Source organism: Bison bison, unplaced genomic scaffold (assembly GCF_000754665.1).
Source record: "Bison bison bison isolate TAMUID 2011002044 unplaced genomic scaffold, Bison_UMD1.0 scf7180017863646, whole genome shotgun sequence".
Taxonomy (NCBI): Eukaryota; Metazoa; Chordata; class Mammalia; order Artiodactyla; family Bovidae; genus Bison; species Bison bison.
The window spans coordinates 835,666-859,525 of NW_011494218.1; the positions used below are offsets into that span (position 1 = coordinate 835,666).

The following is a 23,860-nucleotide window of genomic DNA, read 5'->3' on the forward strand; positions in this document are numbered from 1 at the left end:
ACTTTACAAATAATAAATATATATACATGTGTTACCAAAACTCAGGTCTAGCAACTTGTCACTTGAAAGCCAATATGCAGGAGGCCAGATTTATGGAAAAGAAAGTTTGCTTTTTTTTTTTTAATCTTATTTGTATCTTTGGATTTTTTAAAATTTTATTTGAGTATAGTTGATTTACAGTGTTAGTTACAGGTATACAGCAAATTGACTCACTTATACATATATCCATTTTTTTTTCAGGTTCTTTTTCCGTATAAGTTAATACAGAACACTGAGTTGAGTTCTCTGTGCTACATACATTAGGCCCTGGATGGTTATCTACCTTATATATAGTAATGTGTGTATATTAATAGTAAGCTCCTGATTTATCCCTCCCCCCTCCTGTTTCCATTTTGGTAACCATAAGTTTGTTTTGAAAGTTTGCTTTATTTTGGAGGCTGGCATCTGGCAGGGAGAGTAGACTCATGTCCAAAGGCCAACTCCCCCTGACAATCACTGGACAAGAGCTTTTTAAAGGGGAATTTCAGGGGTGCATGGACAGAGGGAGGGGCTATATGCAGAAACAGCACGGGCAGCTCTGACAGCCACAGTCATCTTGAAATTAGTCGTGTGGTGGTCTATCAGCCTCCTCTTGACTGTTCAAAGTACAGTTAGTCTTCGGTTTCAGGGTTGGTTTGTTCCCATTGCTCTGGGGCCATTTCTCAGAACTGTGGCAGCTTGTATCATGGCTATAGCCTGGTCATCAGGTAGTTAACTTCTTCTACCTGGATTTCAGTGTCTACAAAACAGCTCAAAGGATATATGGCTCCGAAAATTATCTATCGTCCTTGATGAGGAACTAAAAGTCCTTGATTTTATTTAATGACTAAGCTATGATTATTTGGTCTTGTTTGACTGCTTTTTTTGTTTCTGTATTTTCTCATTTTTCTGATTAAATTTCTCCTTTGACTAAAGTTTTTCTGCAGACAAAAGTTAAGCAAAGGTCCATTGCAGGGGATGGTTTCTGTCCTGAGAAGCCCTCACAGGGCCCTGCTTCTTTTCATATGGAGGCTGTAGATTTAATATTTCACAGATAGAGATATATGCTCAAAAGAGTTTGGAGCTCATTGTTTTAAAGGATAAAATACATGTTATTAGCACCTTAAGAACCTCAAGTGTCTTGGATCCATATTTCCCTTCTGTCACCTCCAGCCACTGTGTGCACCCTTATATTTCCTCATACCCTGGGCTCTCTCGTGCACTTGCCCACTCTCTGAATGTGCTCAGCTTGTGCGTCACGTGGGGCTGGCCCTCCTGCTAATAACTGCTCAAAGCACAACTTCCCTGCCTATTCAAGGCCAAGTCTGAAATGTTGCTTCAACTTCTGAAGCCTTTCTTTACTGCTTCTTGTCCTAGATCCCACCACCCCAGGTCAGCTTAGCAGCCCTGCTCTGTGATTTCATGGCGTTTTGTTTGTTTCTCTAGGACAGCACTTTCCTTGTTCACTGGTTATGGTTTATGGTGTGTGTGCCTCAGCGACGAGGCTGTGGGTGCTGTCAAGGCAGGAATTGCATCTTACTCATCTTTGTACCCAGCACCTAGTGCGTGTTGGAAGGCAGTATTTGAGTTATTTTAAATTTTCACGAGCATCTTCCTCTAGAGAGGAAACTGGGAGGGACAGGGTTAATGGTACAAGGAATAAAATTGGCTCAGCACAGAAACCCCATCTGATGGGCATTTCCCTGCCCTGCTTCTCCGATCTTCCCCATCTTCCCAGCTCAGACTGCTTTAGTGAAGAGGATACTTTGGAAAGCTGTGTCCTTTCTTTCCATTTAGCTTTGAGGCAGCATGAAGGTTGAGAGTTGCTTGTCTCAAGGTCACTTGATTGCCGCTGAAGTGGGAGGCAACTCAGGGCTTTGGAGTCTGTTCAGTTTATGGAGGCTGCTGCTGTGCTTGTCAGACTGTGTTCAGGGTGGAGGGGCTGAGACTGAAAAGGGGAGGAAAGGCACTGAAAGTATTCAAAGGCTTTACACAGCTCTCTTACAAATGAGGAGCTCCTCTAAAAGTCACCCTCACAGTGGAAAATCCCAGGTATCACTTACCTCCTTTCTGTCCACATGCAAACACCCTGTACCTACTCTGTGCCTGGCTCTGTGCTGGGTGTTGGGACAGGGTCGTGAATCATTCAAGGTCCTTGCCATCGAGGAGCTAAACCTAGTTCAGCAGCGGAGACAGAGCATAAGCAAACAGCTGTGACAGTGTGGGGAGTCCTCGCCTGTGCCTCAGGGAGTGATTAATTTAGCCTCAGGGTGTCAGGGAAGGCCCAGTGGAAGATAGCCTGAAGGGGTGGGGAGCAGTTCCGGGCCTAAGCAGCAGATGAGGTGTGCATTTCAGGCAGCAGAAACTACATCATCAGGGTCTAAAGCAAGGGTTGGCCAACTTTTTCTGGAAGGAGCCTGTTAGTAAATATTTTAGGCTTTTCAGGCTGTAGGACCTCTGTTGCAAGTACTCATCTCTGTTGTTGTAGCACAGAAGTAGCCAGGGGCAAATGTGTGAATGAAGGAGCATGGGCTGTGTTCCAATAAAACTTTATTTACAGAATTGGCAGCAGCAGGGCTGTAGTTTGCCAGCTCCTGGTCGAGAGGAGGATCTTCAGAGAGCCTCTCATCTGCTGGTTCCCAGTCTTTTCAAGCATTAGGATTACTTTGCATTTCCCGTCCCTGTTTCTGGATGCTCTTAGCTCCTCTCTTCATCAGGTATTGGTCAAGTCCGCTGCTAGCTGTGCTGTCCACAGTAACACTCTCATCTCCTGGACCCTCCATCCTTTTCCATCACCTTCATTTTGTCACGGTACCTTTACAACAGAAAACTGTTGTATATGAGTTGTTTGTTTCCATCTTGTCTTCTCTGTTGGAATGTAAGCTTCATGGCTTTTGCTCTGTTGTACTCAGCGCTATGCTGGAACCTGGAATGTGCATCTTGTCTGCTTCAGCTCTGCATCCAGTGAGGTCAAATGATAGTTGTAAATCAGCCATGGTGGGAAGATTGACCCCTTAGAAATAAGTCCCATGAAAATCAGGTTTGGGGCATTTTTTTTTTCAAGAGCTGTTTTATGAGCATATCACTAGTTATCCCCTCTACCTAGAATAACCACTGGAAAGTCTGGTGCTCAGTACATACTTGTTTTTTGGATAAAATGTGCTGTTAGTATCTGCTGGTTGAGAAAATAGATTTGCATTTATAAATAGAGTCCTCTTTCAGTTATTATTGTTACAGGGGATTTCTGTGGTCTTAGAGAGGGTAACTGCTGAAGGCATCTGTCACCTTCACTTGACCTGCTAGAGGACTGAGGACTCAGGACAAGACATGGCAGTCTTCACCCCACTGAGCAGACAGATTCTGCTGGTTCTGTGACTTCCCATGATATGGCATCTCTGCCTCATTCACTGCAGTCTTCTGAGTGAATGTGGGGGTCTCAGGCCTGTGTCTTTTTTTCCTAAACAAATATTTTGAATAAATTCCCCCAGCTTAGTGTGACTGTCATTTTTGCAGTGTTTTCAAAAGTCTAGATAAATTCTGTCCTCTTTCCAGTGTCTTCCTGTATCAGTCTCTGATTTGTCTGGGGCTTTGATGTATGGTATGCAAATGTGCCCTAGTCTATACCCTTTAGCTGTGATTGTCAGAAGTATATCTGTTTATGAACAATTTCCAACCCTGATAATCTAATTTTGAAATCTGCAGCAGTATGAGGCCCAGAAGCACTCGACAAGAATCACAATTTAACAACCTCTTCAATCTCAGTTCCTTTAAATGGGCAACATTAAACCTTGATGCTGAGAGTCTGTTTGTAAGCCCACAGAGACTGATTAAAAAAAAAAAAAAAAAAGCCATCAAATTACCACACAAAGCACGCTTAACATTTACAAAGACCTCTCCATTTGCAGGATGCTTGTTCAACAGTCTTTTCAATTCCCTGTTCTAAGCACACACTAAGAAGTAGAAATGTGAGCTTGTGTTAACCGCCATCTGGCTTATCTCAAGCTTTCCAGGACCTCAGGCCTGGAAAGGACCTCTCACTGCCACGCAGAATGCCTTAGCTTTCGGAGATCTCTGTGCCCTTCGTTGCTGTCCTGACCTGTAGCTTTTTTTCTGCTTGTCTCTGTTTGCTTCTGTCCAGGGCCAACAAACTCACTGTTTTCCTTAGACAGCTTGTTCTCTTTGTGAATACAGTTTACAGAAAGGTCCTTTTTTACCTGCCTCCCCATAATGTTCACCCACTGGCCCTAGTTCTGTCTGTCCCTGTGGAGCTACTCAGAACAAATTGGCCTTTTCTTACTTCTGTCTTCCTACTTCTACTCCCAAGAAAGTGGGGACAGCTCTCACATCCCCTGAGCCCTCCCTTGTTCAGGCTGCATATCCACTGTTCATTCAGCCATTCTTCATGTGACAGTCCTTTGTACCCTCTTTATTTGGCTCCTATTCCTCTGGACATGTTTCAGTTTCACCAGTGTCTTTCTTAAAGGGACCCAACAGAGCTGGAGAATGGCTCTCTCTTCCTTAACTGGGCTTCCCTCGTGGCTCAGAGGTTAAAGCGTCTGCCTCCAATGCGGGAGACCCGGGTTCGATCCCTGGGTCAGGAAGATCCCCTGGAGAAGGAAATGGTAACCCACTCCAGTATTCTTGCCTGGAGAATCTAGTTGTATAACCTTGGGTAAGTGAATCGTGATCATCTCACCTGACCAAGGAGAAAAAGTACCTTACACGTTCAGTAGTGAGTATCAGATACAACTGTAGTAAAATCATGAGGAAATGCCTGGTGGGAAGTAGATGGGTTCAGCCAATAATATTATATTATTATTATTATAAGTACTGTTACTTGTCTGGATATGACTTCCATAAAAAAATTGGGATCACTCTTATATTTTTTATCTTACATTGGAGTTTACATGGGGACACTTTCTCTAAGTTTAGGTGCAAATGTTGAACAGGCTGGCCCTAGATAAACACATCCAATTTTAGTATTATATGTATGTATATATGGGGCTTCCTCGGTGGCTCAATGGTGAAAAATCTGCCTGCCATTGCAGGAGATACGGGTTTGATCCCTGGGTTGGGAAGATCCCCTGGAGAAGGAAATGGAAAATCCCATGGACAGAGGAGCCTGGTGGGCTACAGTCCATGGGATCACAAAGAGTTGGACACGACTTAGCGACTAAACAACAATATGTAATATATATTTTATATTGACATGTTTTGTATGTGTACAGATATGTTAATATCAAATATATGCACACACACACACACACACACACATATATTTCTTGCAGCTTCCCATAACCCCTTTCCTTTGTCACTCCCACACTTCAATAACTGATGTGACTGATGCACACCTAGGTGCTCCCCTTCCTCCTCGTTTCTTCTCTGTTTTCCTCTCCTCACCCACCCAACCCCGGCTAGTCCCAGTTCTGAAACCCACACAAGCTACAGATTATGTCATGGATGTTCTTTGGAAAGGAAATGTTGATGTTCATTCAGTATATTGGAAAGGAGTATTATCCTAACTCATCCATGTGTTGGCTGGATGACCTTGGACAAGACATTTTCCCTCTGAGGCTCAGTTTTTATTTTCTGTCTTTGATGTTAATGAAAGAAGGTATTTTGAAGAATGAAGGGTGGCTTCCAAGTTCCTTTTCAAGTCAAAAAAAATTCATTCTAATTCCTGCAATCTAGTATTCATTTGAGATCTGTGATCAGGTTCCCTCGGCTCTGACTGTGTTCTGATTTCAAGTATATACTTAGCTAACAACCTTATAGCACCACACATTAAGGCAGCAGGAATGTCTAGATAACTCCTTCAGGTATCAGCTTTTCTGAGTGGCTTTGAAGTCAAACATTCTGTGGAAATTGCCACGTCATCCTGAAGGGAATCAGTGCTAAACTTGAGGTCCTATGCTTTACCTAATTTTTTACCAACCTCTTTGAAGGTAACATTTTTTACTTGCTTTTGTGGCTATAATGATCATTTTTAATAAAGTTTTTATTTTAAAATGCTTTTGCATTTATAGAAAGATTAAAATAGTACAAAGAGTTCCCATGTATCCTACACCTAGTTCCCATATGAACATCTTACATTCATTTGGTATACTTGTGACAATTAGTTGGTATTGATACATTATGATTAACTTAAGTCCATACTTTATTCACATGTCCTCAACTTTTGCCTAATGTCCTTTTTCAGTTCCAGGGTCACATCAAGGACACCACATTGCATTTGTTGTCGTATCTCCTTAGGCTCCTCTTTGCTGTGACATTTTCTCAGAATTTCTTTTTTTTTTTAAATCTTTTAATTTTTTGGCAGTTTCAAGGGGTACTTGTCAGTTGTTTTGTAGAATATCCTTCATTTGAGATTTGTTTGATGTTTTCCTCATGATTAGACTGGGGTCATGGGTTTTGGGGAGAAAGATCCCAGAGGCAAAGTGCCATTCACGTCATATCAAGGATAGGTGCTATCGGCATGTTTCATGACGGTTGACCTTAACCCTGACCCCCTGGCTGAGATAGCGTTTTATTTGTCAGATTTCTGCACTGTGATGTAACCTCCCATCCTCCATCCCCTTTTCATATTCTCTTAGGAAGGAAGTCACTATGTACAACCACTGCTAGTTCTTATTCACCTAACTGTCCAGGGTGGATATTTCTGATGGCTGTAGTCTTTTTTTCCACCAGAATTCTCCTATTTTATTGACATCTTCTAGGGCTTTGTCATTTAAATCCAGCCAGCAATAAGGAAGGGAAAATGTGGAGGAGAATGTTTGCTTTGAAAAGCCTTGGCCTGAAAATGGCACACATCACTTCCACTTAACATTCCATATGACACTCATTCATCTGCCAAACCGAACTGCAAGCGAGGCTAGGACATATGGTCTAGCTGGGTGCCCAGGAAAAAGAGGAAATGGATTTTGGAGAAAATCTAGCAGTGTTTGCTACACTACTTCAGAGTACAAAAGGGAATAAACCAAACCCATCTACTAATAAAATGGTCTACTCACCGTCTAATAATATAGCCATCATTTCATTAAAAAATGAAAATATAATGGAAAACAGAATCTTAGAATCAAGGAGAAGCATATAAATTGAATATAAAATTAGCTTAATAAAACTTATTCCATTGACCTTATTTTTCTTATTTCACTGTTGACCTATGAACATTTGTTGAGAATAGGCAGTTACTTACATGTCAGCGTTTGGAAACTTCTGCCATATGTTATACCTGGGCCAGATTCTGTGTCATTCCCAAAGTCTGCCATGCTAGTTTTCCCTTTACCCATTGTCTGTCTGCAGTGCTCTTCCTCTGGGTTCTTTGCCTGTGAAAGTGCATTCACTCTTCAAGTGACAGATGAGGTGCCTTCACCAAACCTCAAGACAGAATTAGTCCCTTGCTCCTTATGGTATCATGTCACTCTGCTTCCATTCATAGTTTAACAGTTATCCGCACTAGTATTATATATATGTATGTTTCATGCATTACACTAGGTGCTCCCTGAGGACAGCATGGGTCTTACTGATTTGCTAGATCCCTAAGCATAGTCTGAAAAATATAAAGCATGTTTATTGAATGCACCCAGAATGTTAGATGTCCCAAAAAATGGTCTCATTTTTAAACCTCTTTCTTTAAAATACAACAAAACACTTTCTTTTATTCCCCCAATTATAAAAGTGATCCTCCCTTATGACAGCCACATCTTCCTGGTAGAGGTGATTTTGAACTGAGCCTGGAAAGGTTGATAGGGTTTGATGATAATAAAGGTATAGCCCTGTCAGGCAGGCCATACTGCTTTCTATGACACGTCCTAGGTTCAGAGCATTTGTTTAATAGATGATCAGATCTCCTTTGAAACAGCTATAGTGTAAAACATTCACTTTCATAAATCATCATATAATTAAAACCCAGACTCTGACCTTGTTCTGGCACTGCTTCTGGGCAGTCAAGGTTGATGTACAAGTTCAATGCTCATTATCTTGAACAGGAGTTACTAACCTGAATTCACAGGGTCCCAAAAAAGAGATAGCTTCACCAAAGCAAAAGAAGTGCTTAATTACCACTTCAGAAAGAGGAGCATGGAAAAAAAACAAAAACAAAAACAATTATTTCCAGACATTAATGATTCAGCTGCCATGTGTCTCATTGCCAGCCAAAACATGACTTCTCAACGTGATCTGATCAAGTTTATTAGAAATAAAATATGAATTATAAGACAGTTGTCCCTTTCCTTCCTTCTGTCCTTTTCTATCATCTGCTGTTAGTCTTTTGGTTACTTTAGTGACATTAAGAACTCAACTAATATTTTACTAAAATGCAAATCAGGAGACTATTAGTAAGTCTATTAGTAAAATGCTCCCTTTATCTCACTTAAACTGTTTCCTCAATTTTCAGGGTTGAAAAATTAGACCTTAATTAGAGTTTATATTATTATGAGGCTTTTCATTTCACACTATTACATTTATTTATTCATCTGAAATTCTAAATGTTGATAGATAGCATAAGAATTATTTTTTCCTGTTATACAGGTAGGAGAATAGCCTCAGATACTAAGTGACTTGCTCAAGACCCCACAGCAGTTGTGGTTCAAAGCTGAGTCTCCTGAGTGCAAATCTAGAGTTGAATGTACCTCAGTAGCATTTACCTGTCAACCAGTTAGCCTTATGGAAGAAGCTCAGACATTCTTATTTCCTCTGATTATGAAAGTGACTCACACTTAATAATAGCCAAGTCTTCCTGGGGGAAGTGATTTGGAACTGAGCCTGAGAAGGTTGGTAGTGTTTGATAGGTGGTAGGGGTCAAATATATATTTTTGCATTGAGGTTAGCTAGCTATTAATATGTGCTCTCCTACATATCCCTTGTTGGGGGTGGTGGGGGGGCACGCATGGAGACAACACATTCAGAATGAATCTGTGGTTTGATTTCTGGCACTCTTTAGAGAAGAAGATTCTCAAGTCAAAGAGACTTTAAGTCATAGTTGCTCAACATCAATAGAGAATCATAGAAGGGACCTAAAAATCACTTACTTTACCTTCCAGATTTTATTGGTGAGGAAATTAAGGCATACAAATGATTATTTTTTAATTAAATTTATTTTTTTTTCATTGAAGGATGATTGCTTTACAGTATTGTGTTGGTTTCTGCCAAACATCCACATGAATCAGCCATTGGTATACCTATGTCCCCCACCCTCTTGAATATCCCTGCCATCTTCTTCCCCACCCCACCCCTCTAGGTTGTTACAGAGCCCCAGTTTATGTAATGCCTACACATTTTAAATATATTGAATTTATTTAACCCACAGTGTTAATACACAGTTATCAATCAGAATGCCTACTTTCCAGTTTAGTTCTCTTTAATACCCTGCTTCATAATTACCAGTTTTTTTTTTTCTGGGAGGGGCATCTTTTCTACTTTTAGGACTGCTTTGGAGAAGATATGTTTATACAGGCATTGCCTCGCATTCCCAAGGATGTGCCATCTAGTTGTAGGTGTAAAAGACATGATGGTTGTAGGGTGCAGGTCCGTTCCCAAAGAGTTTGTTGCACTGAATCCTTAACTGGAACTCTTATTTAGATTCAACCATCAATACGTGTGTTTAGTTTAACACACAGTATTTAGCATATTGCCCGCCCCCCCACCCAAAAGAGATCTGAATTATTATTGATTTAATAAGTTGGTGAAGGAACTGACTCTCAGTTGAAATTCTTTGATTGCTCTTTTGAAGATAATGCATAACTACATCACCAATCATACGAGTCCCATCCTTACCTCATTTTTTTTTGTCAACAGAAGCAGCATTTTTCTTTTACTACTAATTTTAATGGAATAATTAGGACAGTAAATATGGTGCATGTTTGTGTGTGTATGTGCTCAATCGCTCATTCCTGTCCGATTCTTTGCTACCCCATGGACTGTAGCCTGCCAGGCTCCTCTGTCCATGGGATTTTCCAGGCAAGAATACTGAAGCAGGTTGCCATTTCCTTTGCAGGGCATCTTCCTGACCCAGGGATCAAACCCGCATCTCCCGCATTGGCAGATGGCTTCTTTACCACTGAGCCACCTGGGAAGCCCCCTATGAGTGTGCTGCAGTAGTCTAATTTTTACCAAACACTAAAGTAGAGATAAAGATGGTAGTGATATTGTAGAAAATAGATTGTTGCTGCAGCTAGTACCACAGTGAGAAAGCTTTAAATATTTATGGTTAGTGGGTATACAAAAATTCAAATGTGTTATACAAAGATCAGTTTGATGGTATTAGGGTGTAGGGAATTTTAAAAGCCAAAGACCACATCTAGTTTGAAATATTTACAGAAATATATATGGCTTGATTTTTATTTATTTATTTTTTGTACTGGAAAAATGACTTACATGGTATTGGGTCTTACTCTGGTGATGTATTTACTGAAGGTGAAATCTGTTTCCACATACTTTCCAGTGACATCTCATGGCCATGGAGGGTTTAACTTTATTCTATGGATCTCATCCAAGACTGAATTTGATTAGAATTTTAAAACCAGGGGTTTCTGATAGATAGTTATCATTCAGCAGAAATAGAAGTCTTCCAGGAGCCGATTATGACTGCTGAAAGCTTAGGAATTACACTGGCAGTTTGGTCTGAACAGTATTCTGGAATGGGACCACAAGCTTGGTGGTATATTGAAGCCAGACACTAGACACACAAGGGAGAAGAATAACTCACTTTTTAGCACACCTCTGTATTTTCCTAATCATAATTAGCTTTTATTCATTTAGGCTTCCTTTGTGGCTCAGCTGGTAAAAGAATCAGCCTGCAGTGTGGGAGACCTGGGTTCGATCCCTGGGTTGTGAAGATCCCCCGGAGAAGGGAAAAGCTACTCACTCCAGTATTCTGGCCTAGAGAATTCCATGGACTGTATAGACCATGGGGTCACAAAGAGTCAGACACGATGAGTGACTTTCACTTTCACTTTTATTCATTTACATTTGGTTTACTGTTGCAGAATATTATGGATCTGCCTTTAGAAAGAAGAAAAAGTAAAGCTATGTTACCAAAATTCCTCCTTTCCAAATAGTTACTTCAGTATTTAAACCATTGGCATTTATGCATTGACTTAGGGGATGTTTTTGATAATTTGCAAGTGTGCATTTTTGCAAACCAAATAAAAACTTGAATAATCATTTCATTTTGTTTTGCAGAACCCCAGCTGAAAGGAATTGTGACAAGGTTATTCAGCCAGCAGGGATATTTCCTGCAGATGCACCCAGATGGTACCATCGATGGGACCAAGGACGAAAACAGCGACTACAGTAAGGAACATTAGCTTCATGCAATCCAATTACAATCAGATGTATGGCTTAGTGTCTCTTAGACCTAAAGCATGGCCAGGCTGCCTTTGGAACTGTTCAACTACTAGTAAGCTAGTTGTCTTTTCCTTTGTCCTTTTTGGTATGATTCTTATAGCAAAGAGACAGTAATGTATAGAGCTTATGTATTCAATAAGAAGGTAGGAGGCTTGAAGGAGTTCTGACTGCTCAGTGGACAAGAATTTCCTCTCATTCCATTGTTTGTAGTCAGAACGATGTTAAGTATTCACAGAAACAAGGCTACCTTCCAGCTCAAGGTAGTGTTTTAATCCTAGAACCAAATAGTAAAAATACCATAATAAGTCTTAGAACATCATTTCTGGAAGACAAAAATTACTTCTCAAAGTAAATATTGAATATATACATTTGTATATTACATGTTATTTTATCTTGACTGAGGCCAAATTTATTGATTTAAAAAGAAAACTATATTAAAATATTATATGTTGCAGTTTATATGATAATAAGATGATAAATATCAGTACTGAACTGCAATTTTGTTTACAATTTTTTGAAATAAAATCCAAGTATTAAAAGATTATTGATGACATCTCTGGAAATAATGTTTAACTAATTTAACTATAGGGCTGACAAGCTTGATAATTACCAAATCATCAAAGTCTGACAGACTGTAATTGCATTTAAGAAGCATTTTTAATATAAGCCTCAGAGTCAGGAATGACCACTCTCATGGTACCTTTCGGTTTCTGCATAATCATATATAGGTACCTGGGGAGGAAATTCCTATTATTCTAAAAATATGTAGGACATTATATTGTTTCCCAAAGTTTGTCTGTATTCACTGCTAGATCTTTATTACTGGTCACTGGTCACATAGTAAATGCTCATTAAATCTATACCCAATTGAGTTGTCTTCTGATAGATGTGGGTTTTTTTGGTCAGACTTTCTTTCACTTTCTTTCTTTCTTTCACTTGTGGTCAGATTGACATTCTGTCCAACTGAATAAGGTAATCTAAAAGCTTGATATTTTATGGTGAAAGTGTTAGTTGCTCAGTCATGTCCGACTCTTTGCGACCCCACGGACTGTAGCCCACCAGGCTCCTCTGTTCATAGAATTCTCCAGGAAAGAATACTGGAGTGGGGTAGCCATTCCCTTCTCTAAGGCATCTTTCTAATCCAGGGATTGAAACCAGATCTCTTGCACTTTGGGTAGATTCTTTACCATCTGAGCCACCAGGGAAAAATACAGATCTGAGGAAAGTTCTATGATCCCTAGAGTGTGAAAATGCTCCTATCCACCCCTTCTAAATTATTCTTTGTTTACTTAATGTTACATGTTACAAAATATGAATTACAATAAAGGAAAGATCTCATTATAGAGAATTTCAGCCCATTTTCTGCTGAGGAGTTGATTTACTTATTGTGTTTTGCATTGTTGGTTTGTGTTTGTGGAAATGCATTCTTTAAATGATTTAAGATTTTCCCTGAGTCCAGATGAATAAGGATGCTCTCCTCTCCATGTATAATTTCCATTTATTGCATCTCAACTTGAATGCAAATTTAGTGAAGCTACAAGTATAGATGGAAAGAATCAAGGATGTTACTTAGCTGTGTCACCCCCTGCTGTCTCTGAGGTATCCCTTGATCTGGTTTCTTTTTCTATAAGATGAGGTGGCTGGAGATGAAAGCATTAATATCCTCTGTCAGCACCAGCTACCCAACTTAAAAAAAGATTGAAAAATTATAAATTTATGAAGATAGATTCAAGTGAGCCAAATAGCCATACTCAGTTTAATAGGATGCAACTGTAACCCAGACAGCTGTCCTGTGAATGCATGACATTTATCATAGAGCAATGGCCGAGAGGTGAAAGTGTGGAGTCCACTAACAGAAACACTTACTATTTTTCTAGAAAAATAGTTGAAAGTGCTTTCTCTCCAAATGCTGTGTCAATGGCTAATGTAGATCTATAACCACATGTAAATATATACATTTATACACAAACAGTGGAGAAGGCAATGGCACCCCACTCCAGTACTCTTGCCTGGAAAATCCCATGGATGGAGGAGCCTAGTAAGCTGCAGTCCATGGGGTCGCTAAGAGTCAGACACGACTAAGCGACTTCATTTTCACTTTTCAGTTTCATGCATTGGAGAAGGAAATGGCAACCCACTCCAATGTTCTTGCCTGGAGAATCCCAGGGACAGGGGAGCCTGGTGGGCTGCCATCTATGGGGTCGCACAGAGTTGGACACGACTGAAGTAACTTAGCAGCAGCAGCAGCATACACAAACAGATGTGTGTGTATTATATATGTGTGTATTTATGGGCATAATGGCATTATGCATGACACACACACTGAAGGTACTGCGTTTGGTCACATACTTTTAGAAACTAAGTTCACAAATTTAAAATATCTTATATTTTATTCAAATAAACTACTGCATACATTAATTGACAGGTTGGTATTAAAAGGAGCTTAAATATACAAAATAATAAGACTTAATAAATTCATTTGGATACCCAACCCTTGGCTTAACATTTAGTTAAAAACATCATTACATCTGAAGCCCCAGTATGCTCTTTCGAAATGGTGGAGTCTACTTTTCCCCTTCAGTACCAGGTATAACAACTATCCTGAATTTGACTTTTTTTTTGTTTATTTCCATGTAGGTTTACAAGTACATTTTTCATATATACATGATGCATATATTGTATACATCATTCGTGACATTGTTTTGCATGGTTTTAAACTTTTTTAAGAGTAACATTATCATATATAATTTTATGTATTTTCCTCCCAATATCATGGTCATCCAATGCATATATGGTGATATATTTGCTTTATATCATTCATTTTCATTTTTGTAAAGTATCCCATTGCATGAACATACCAAAATACATTTATCCATTCTCTTTTTGATGGATAATAGGCATTTATATTTTAAGGCAATTACAAACAGTGCTGCTAAAATATATCTTGTAGATGTTGAAGAAGCCTCCCTGGCCATCCTTAATAAAATTAAACATTTCACCTTTACCTTTCTGTTCTGCTACCCCAGTTTTTTTTCTATTTATAGCTCCTATGATGACCTAAAATGTATATTGTTGCTCTTTATTTTTTATCTTCTTCCCAGGAGAATATAATTTTCCTGAGTGAAGAGATTTTGTTTTGATCTAGAATCTAGAATGATCATTAATACATAGTAAGCCCTCAACAAAAGATGAAACAAATGAATTAATGTGTCCTTATGCATATGTGTAAAAGTTTCTGTAGATCATTGTCTATCTACCTAAGTATCTTTTAATATTTCCTTTTGAAATAATGTTAGACTTAAGAGAAATTACAGAATAACATAGGAAATTCCAGTGTACACTTCACCCAGCTTCCCCTAATGGGCACCACTTTATGTAACAACACTACAATTATCAAATCCAGGAAATTAACATTGGTAAGTACTATTAATTGAGCTATAGACTTTATTCCAATTTTGCCAGTTTTTTTGACTAATATACTTTTTTCTGATACCTCCCCCCTATATTTTAATTAAAATTTTCCAGTGAAAACAAGTTACTTTTATTTTTACCTTTTCTGAGTGTGGATTGAGGTAAAAATATCAGAGAAGGCTTTAAATTGTAGTCATGCTTTTTAATAGAAAATTATAAATCTCTGAGCTATTAAAATGCATTTTCTTTCTCTACTTTGTGTGGGCAGGAGTAAAAGCATTTGATTGTTTGAAAAAAAATCTTGTTACTATGAGCATCTGTCAGAAGTCTGATGTTTGGTTCAATAGACATCATTGGGTCCAGCCAACCTTACCGTAGCATCTTGGATTGAATTAATAGGACACCTGATCTTTTGTTCATGAAGAAAAGACTAATTACATGTAATTGAGTACAAAGCCAAATGGGTTTGTCAGCAGCAACAGATAAAAATCTCTGCAAATGTAATGATAATAAAAGATGCAGAACAGTGTTGAAACACTGGCACAAAAAAAAGACAATTGCAGTTGGGAGAGTATTAATAGGAATATTTTACATAAAATTAGAAAGGTAATTATTCTGCTCCACTGGTTACCATAGGAGAAGGTACATTTGAAGAGGTCAAACATGCTGGGGTGAAAACAATTAAAATATTATAACCAAATGCATTGTTCCCTTTGTTCTCTGAACAAAAATATTCAGGGCCACTTGACTATGGCATGAGCTGCCTGATAAATGAGTACAATGGTGAAACTGGAGATAGTCAAGCAGATGCTGTACTAGTACTTGTAGAGGATTTATGAAAAAAAAAAAACAAAACAAAACAAACTCCTTTGGTATGGGAGGGGAAGAACATGATGATGGTTGCGACAGTTTCAGAACTCACTGACTTTTAAGGTCTCCTTCAGTCTTGAGATTCGTTTAAAAACTATTTTGAATAGATAAATATATGATAAAAAATTATAAAGGCACATAAAAGGGTATACAGTTGAAAAAGAGTAAAACAGTGCTTAACAACCATGAGCTGGATTGGCACTACCAGCAGGCCTTGGTGTGCTTCTGTTGAACATAAACAGTTTCATAGAACACCAGATCAGAAAAGGCCACTGTGACCATGATGGATCAGGATGCAAATGAGACCACTCTGTATCACATCTGAATGTAGACAAAAACAAGAAAGTTGTCCAAACTACAAAATGATCAAATATTGCTCTACCCTGGCTTATATGGGTGGCTATAGCTTTAAAGCTGTAGTAACTATGTTCTTCTTGCCATCCAGATAAAAATTATTAAGATATCCAATTATAGAAGTATACCTGCATCCATAGAGCGTTCAACCCAGAATAAATCTGCTTTCTTTTTTTTTTTTCTCCTTAAAAATCACTTGAGACCAAATCTGGAAGTCCTTGCTTACACTGTACTAACTAAAACAGCTCAGTTCTGCCATGGTGTGTATTTTTCTTCCTTACTGAGGGTCAATAAACCCAACTTTGTTCAACCACAGATATGTGGATGTATTTCTTTGGCTAGAACGCATTAACGCAGTCAAAAGAGATTTTCTGTGCTTCTCCTCTCTGCCACTTGGCCACATTTTTTGGTATTCTTTCAGATGCAATCTGTGCATTAAAAACATACACAATATTATACATATATATGTATTAATATATCTATATCTGTCTATTATCTACCAGAGCTTCCCTGGTAGCTCATCAGTAAAGAATCTTCCTGCAGAGCCAGAGACCCAGGTTCGATACCTGGGTGGGGAACATCCTGTGGAGAAGGAAATGGCAACCACGTCTAGTATTCTTGCCTGGAAAATCCTAGGGACAGAGGAGCCTTGTGGGCTACAGTACATGGGATCGCAAGAGTTGGACACGACTGAGTGTCTAAACCACTACCATCATCTTGTTGAGTACTTTTTCTTAAATTAAAATGTTGTAGCTATAAGACTTTTTCCATATTAGGACATATTTAAATAGGATACTTTATTTAACCTAGTTTCCTCTTGAAATATATTTTAGTTCTTTCTAATTTTGCTAATATAAACTGTGCTATAAACAATATCCATGTACAGAAGTCATTCTGCATGTGTGCAAGCATATTTGGATAGATACTTAAAAGACATATTGCTTGGTCAAGGTTTTGTGATTTTTATATCTTTGAAAGATACCTATTCATTCTCCATCATGCAAATTTACACTGAGGGTGGCTGTTTCCTTATTAGTCAACACAGTGTGTTATCAACTTTTGGTTCTTTGTTATCTAAAATCATAAACTTTGTTTTCTGATTATATGTTAGTTTGAACACTTGTTCATATATTCTATGAGCCATCTGCAGTTCTTTTTCTATGAAATGTTTGTTTATATTTATTTATATTAAATGTCTATTTTATCATTTGCAGGAAATCTATATTTTAAAAATCGGCTCATTGTTATGTGAGTTGCAAATGCCTTCACTCATTTTGTTGTCTCTAAATTTTTTTGCCATGCTTTACTTTACTTTATTTTAAATATGCATTTATGCCCTCAACTTTTCTTTTCTATTTAGAAAGCTTTCATTCATTCCAAGATTATTTAAAAAAAAGAAAAAAACCCTCCCATGTTTTAGTAAGGAATTGTTTGATTTTTATTCTTTATGTTTAATTAATCTAGAATTTTATGTCTTAACTTTTGATTCTAGGCCTCTAATATTTTGTGTTCCTAGCTACTAGTTACAAGTACAATTTCTTTAGATTTGATGAATGTGTTAAGTTCTCTATGATTTCAGCATAAAAAGTATATTTCAAAAAGATCTGTATCTGAGTTTTATGAATCCAATTGGAAATTTAAAAATTTACTCATCCAGCTATGTTTTCTATACAATACTAAACATATGATGTTTTGATACCACCAATCATAAGTGTATAGACACAGCCAAAGCCAACAGAAGATCTGTATTGCTAAACGATGAACAAAAACATGATCCAAATGGTTAGTTGAGGAAAATCATTAAGGACATAAGGGATTCTGCAAAGAATTGTAAAGATGTTCTGTCTTCTTAACAAGGGACCTTTCTGGATATCGACATCACTTTCACCTACTCAAACATGTACATTATAGTAGTCATGGGAGATCAAAAGCTGTGCCATATCTAATTATAGGGATATTATTTTCTTCTAGTGTTGTCTATACTTTAAGAATATATCACAATTTGTATGTGTGAAATCACACCTACAAGTCAGATGAAAAGAAAAAGAAATGCGTGTGTTATCCTGCTGATTTTCTTTAAGCAAGGTTATTTATATAATTCTGAGCAACACTTTGGTACATGTAATGTTGTTACTCTTATAGTGGCATGCCTTTTCAAGAGCAAAATTAATATTCAGTCTTAGCTTATGAATGCAGTTACCTCACTTGATTTTTTTTTTTAAATAAAGAAAAAATATTGCCTTTCGGCTTTTATAGCTAGAAGAAAAGTAATGGATGTTTGTTACAAATTTGTTTTTGTTGAATGTGTTTCAATTTTAAAGACTGCTCCTTCAAATAATATTTGCGGCAAGCTTGAACAAGAACCAATTATTTCCTTAAGTTTACCCATTCACATGTGTTCATGAGGAAATAACTCCTCAGCCTTTTTTTTTTAACCTTGGCATTGTACCATTTTATGTATTTCCTTTTGACCCTAAGACTTTTACCCTCTGGTTAGTAAAGTAAAACATGAGCCATTCGAGATTATCCTTTTCCTAGCTGCTCTATGACTATTTGTGGCATATTTATATAGACAGTATATATAGCGGTTAAAGAATCTTAAGGGAGCTACGTCACCAAGTGTATTCCTAGAAGAACTAAGGACGAATATTATCTTTAGTCTTCTCCTAGCACTGTGAGGTGAATGGTGCGTTGGTCTTCAGCAAGTCACATAAACTTTCTCGGATTTATGCAATCTCTGATTTTACAAAATGAGAGGAAGAGAGAATCTGTAAGCTTTTTATAGTCTTTCCTTTAATTCTCATATAGAAGTAAATGTGCTCAGAAAAACTGATCGACAGATTCCACTTCCATAAATACCATTTGTTCTGAAAGGTATGTTACTGGCAGGAAATCTTCAGTTTGCAAATTCCTATGTGATATTCTCAAGGTGTATATAAAGATCTGGGGAGTTATACATGATACAGCCAGAACTGAATCCAGGCTGACTTGAGATTCTATGCCTTGGAGTTAGTTATTTAACCTAAATCTTAATTCCCTCATTTATTTGGGCTTCCCTGGTGGCTCAGAAGGTAAAGAATCCATCTGCAATATGGGAGACCTGGGTTCAATCCCTGGGTTGGGAAGATCCCTTGGAAAAGGGAATGCCTACCCACTACACACTACCCAGAATACTCCCGTATTCTGGCCTGGCGAATTCCATGGACTAAGGAACCTGGAAGGCTATAGTGCATGTTGTTGCAAGTGGGAATAATAATAGTACATAGATCATAGAATTGTTGTGTAGATTAAATGGGTGATTCATGAAAAGTGCCTAAAGTAACACCAAAAGCCTGGTTAAATGTTGTCTATTGTTGTTGTTATTATTCTCCCCAGTAGGGGTCAGAGTCCTTGTTTGCCAGGAGCTTGCAGACAGGGACCATTTTAACAGAAGTTGAGTTCTTAATGGAGAAGGCAATGGCAACCCACTCTAGTACTCTTGCCTGGAAAATCTCATGGATGGAGGAGCCTGGTGGGCTGCCGTCTATGGGGTCGCACAGAGTCGGACACGGCTGAAGTGACTTAGCAGCAGTAGCAGCAGAGTTCCTAATGGTGGTAGCTGTTGTGATGTGAAAGAACTCAGCGCTTAAGCTGAAGGGTCTGGAAAGTGCTCTAAATTAGTGGTTCCTAAAGTGTGCACTCCCTTCCAGCACCAGCATCATCTGGAAACCTGTTTGTTGTTCGGTTGTTCAGTTGTGTCCAGCTCTGCGACCCCATGGACTGCAGCACTTCAGGCTTCCCTGTCCTTCACCATCTCCCGGAGCTTGCTCAAATTCATGTCCATTGAGACGGTGATGCCATCCAACCATCTCGTACTCTGTCATCCCCTTCTCCTCCTGCCTTCAGTCTTTCCCAGCACCAGGGTCTTTTCTAAATGAGTCGGCTCTTTGCATCAGGTGGCCAAAGTATTGGAGCTTCAACTTCAGTGTTAGTCCTTCCAATGAATATTCAGGATTGATTTTCTTAAGACTCAGGGTGCGAAGTTGCTTCAGTCATGTCTGGCAGTTTGTGACTCACGGTACATGTTGTGAATCAGAACCTCAGTGCTGGGGCTCAGCAGTGTGTGTTTTAACAAACCTTCCAGATGATTCCGATGCACTGCAGGAGGTATGAAGAGGCACTCTCCTCTGCATCCTGGATGTGAAGTGTTCACGTTTGCTAATGAAGTAGTCTCTGTCTTGGAACTGTCATACCTAGTTCTTTGGGAACCTAATTCCTAATGTAATAGGGAAAGCACGGCTCTGCAGGTAGATTGAAAAGCATACTGACATTCAGACTTTCTAGTATCTCAAATGTGTGGAATCTGTTTCATTTTTATTTCATTTCCTGAGTCAGGGCTCAGTTCTAGACAGGTTATGTGATCAAACTTAGGTTGGGGAATAATTTTAAAAATTCACGTATAGTAATATTTGGTTGCTCAGTTGTGTCCAACTCTTCTGTGACCCCGATGAGTGTAGTCTGCCAGCCTCCTGTGTCCATGGGATTTCCCAGGCAAGAATATTAGAATGGGTTGCCATTTCCTTCTCCAGGGAATCTTCCTGACCCAGGGATCGAACCTGAGTCTCTTGAGTCTCCCTCATTAGCAGCTGGATTCTTTACCACTAGTGCCACATGGGAAGCCAATATAATGATACAAGTAAACATATATTACATAGTTTTATGTCTCAGAGCTTTTGCACATGCTAATCCCTTTTGCTTGGAATGACTTCAGAAATCTTACCCATCTGGTGAATCATTCTTACCCTTTAGAACTCTTGAAAACTCTTATCTCTTTTGTCACTATGAAGCTTTCTCCAGCCATCCCCTCAATTGCCAACCTCACACAAAACCCCACAGTAATTCCTGTTTTCACTCTATTGTGTTTGAACCTTCTGTGTGCATTTTCAGTTGCAGAAACTTTATATGACAGTACATCATACATTATATTGCAGTTCCTTATCTGCATTTGTGTAGATAAAGAACAACATCCTTATTTGCCCTTCTGTTTAGAATAGCGATGATATTTTCCAAGATCCTTTATAGGAGGGCTATGCAGATGTGTTTCATTTAGCTGGCACACTTCAAGAAAAAAATGAGTGTATCTGAGCAATGGATGCATCTAGTTTCCTCTACATTTCCTCCTACCTGCCTGGTCCTAAAGACTTTTCCTTTTTATTGGAGCATAGTTGCTTTACAATGTTTTTAGTTTCCACTGTACAGCAAAGTGAATCAGCCATATATATATATATATATATATATATATATATATATATCCTCTCTTTTTTTTTAAATTTCTTTCCCATTTATGTCACAACAGAGCACTGAGTTCTCTGTGTTTTACAGTAGGTTCTCATTAATTATCTATGTTATATTCATAGCATCAATAGTGTATATATGTCAATACTAATCTCCCAATTCATCCCACCCCTTTTCTGCATGGATATCCATGTTTGTTCTCTAGGTCTGTCTGTCTGTTTCTGCTTTGCAAATGCGAGCATGCTAAGTTGCTTCAGTCGTGTCTGACTCTTTGCGACCCTATGGTCTGCAGCCTGCCAGGCTCCACTGTCATTGGGATTCTCCAGGCAAGAATACTGGAGTGAGTTGCCATGTTCTTTTCCAGGGGATCTTCCTGACCCAGGGATCGAACCCTTGTCTCCTATGGCTCCTGAATTGCAGGTGGATTCTTTACCCCTGAGCCACTGGGGAAGCCCAAGATTGTCTAACTCTTATATAGATAGTTTTTGCACATTCCACCTATGTATGTTAATAGATTTATTTTTCTCTTTCTGACTCCTGAAGACTTTTGAATTTGGGATACCTGTGGTTCTCTCTCAATGTTTGTGAAATCAAAACCAAACCAAACAAAAACAAGGAAAAACTCAAAGGAAGAGTTTATACCACTTAAATATCACCAATTGTAAGGCAGAGTAGCTTGGGCTTTTTCATTCAGATAACCTGTTTCCAGTCCAAGTCCTACCCTTAATTGTCTGTATGATCTTGTTTCAGTCATGTAAGCCCTCTGTTTTCTGGATTTCTAGTCTGTAAAATGAAGTTTGGGGAAAGGTTATCTCCAGTGTTGTTAACAAATCTGAAACTTAGAAAGCCTGTAAATTAGCAATGATTTCTGTTTTTATTTTTCAAAAACTTGAAACTTTCCTTTTTAAACACATTACAAAAAGGGGCAAAATTGTGAGAGTAGATAGTGCAATGATTTTTGCATTGAATTTAAAAACAGTAGTAAATTTACCTTCAATATGTATGCAGAATTTGACCACCTCTCTGTACAGTCAAAGCTATGATTTTTCCAGTAGTCATGTACAGATGTGAGTTGGACCATAAAGAAGCTTGAATGCCGAAGAATTGATGCTTTCGAATGGTGATGCTGGATAAGACTCTTGAGAGTCCCTTGGACTGCAAGGAAATCAAACCAGTCAATCGTAAAGTCAACCTGGAATTTTCATTGGAAGGATTGAGGCTGAAGCTGAAGCTCCAGTATTTTGGCTGCCTGATGCTAAGAGCCAACTCATTGGAAAAGCCCCTAATGCTGAGAAAGATTGAGGGCAGGAGAAGAAGGTGGTAACAGAGGATGAGATGTCTGGATGGCATCACCAGCTCAACGAACATGAGTTTGAGTAAATTGCAGGAGATAGCGAAGGACAGGGAAGCCTGATGTGCTGCTGTCCACGGGGTCACAATGAGTCAGACACGACTGAGTGACTGAACAACAGCATCGCTATTGTCACTACCAAGTCCACACTACTCTCATATTTGGTCTATTGCAATATCTTCCTAAGTAATCTTGTACTTAAGGCTTCCCCCGCTTAGTATCCACATAGCAGTGAGAGGGGCCTAGTTAAAAATGGGTCAGGTAAACTGACTTTTCTGCTCAATCTCTTTCATTACACATCATTAAGGATAAAAGACAAATTCATCCCATGATCAGTAAGGTTTTACATAATCCTACCCATTACCTCCTGACTATTCTCTTTCCTCTTTCTTTTGGCTAGTCTTCCAGCTGTTCTTTTAACACACCGATCATGCTCCTTCCTTTCCCCAACATCTAATTCTTTTCCCGAATAGATTGTCATATAACACTGAGGACAGTTCCCTGTGTTATACTTTATCTCCCTTGGCAACTTGATTTATTTATTTTTTTCCCACTATTTCCCACTATGTAATATACTTACTTATTTTATTATGTCCCTACTCCACTAAAATGTTCCCCATATATACCACACATTTCCCTCATTCATAATTTTGCTTATGTTATTTTCTCCAGTAATTATATTATCCTCTAAAAGTAATACCAACTGCCTTTTGTCTTTGAGAACTTTTTCTAATGTTTTTAACTGGAAGTCTTGCTTTTTCTTCTGCATACACTATACATCTCAAGATATTTATGTAGTTTAATCTGTATTGATGCATCTACTTTCTTTAAGTTATAAGTTCCTTGAGGGCACTGACTGTCTGACTTATTTATGTGTTGGCATTTAACAGGGCCTTGACAATAGATAAGAAGAGTAACAAATTCATAGTAATTAATTCATAGTAACAGATGTATCATCAGACTCCCATATAAATTTAAAGGCATAGTTAGAATATAAGCTCCGCAGGGGCAAGGAGCGTGGTTTGCATTTTGTATTGTATCCCCAGTACCTAGAATAGTGGTTGGCTTATAGTAGGTTTTCAGTATTTGTTGAATAGATGAATAAAAGGGAGTTTTCAGAATGGCCTCATCAAAAATGAATAGGATTTTGTCAGACAACACCTAGCCTGAAGGTTTAATGCAAATTAAGTCACATTTGCCTCTTTTTATCTTTTCGAGAATGAGAGACAGTTTAAG

At 38.5% G+C, this 23,860-nt stretch overlaps 1 protein-coding gene across 4 annotated transcripts in view; it reads left to right on the plus strand.

Moving 5' to 3' along the window:
• Positions 1-23,860, plus strand: part of FGF12 (fibroblast growth factor 12) — a 604,298-nt gene that overhangs the window by 355,974 nt on the left and 224,464 nt on the right. For all 4 annotated transcript variants that reach the window (XM_010833427.1, XM_010833426.1, XM_010833424.1 and 1 more), the window contains one exon: positions 11,200-11,310. In XM_010833427.1, the coding sequence (XP_010831729.1) occupies positions 11,200-11,310 (111 nt within the window). The remainder of the gene's footprint in view (positions 1-11,199; positions 11,311-23,860) is intronic.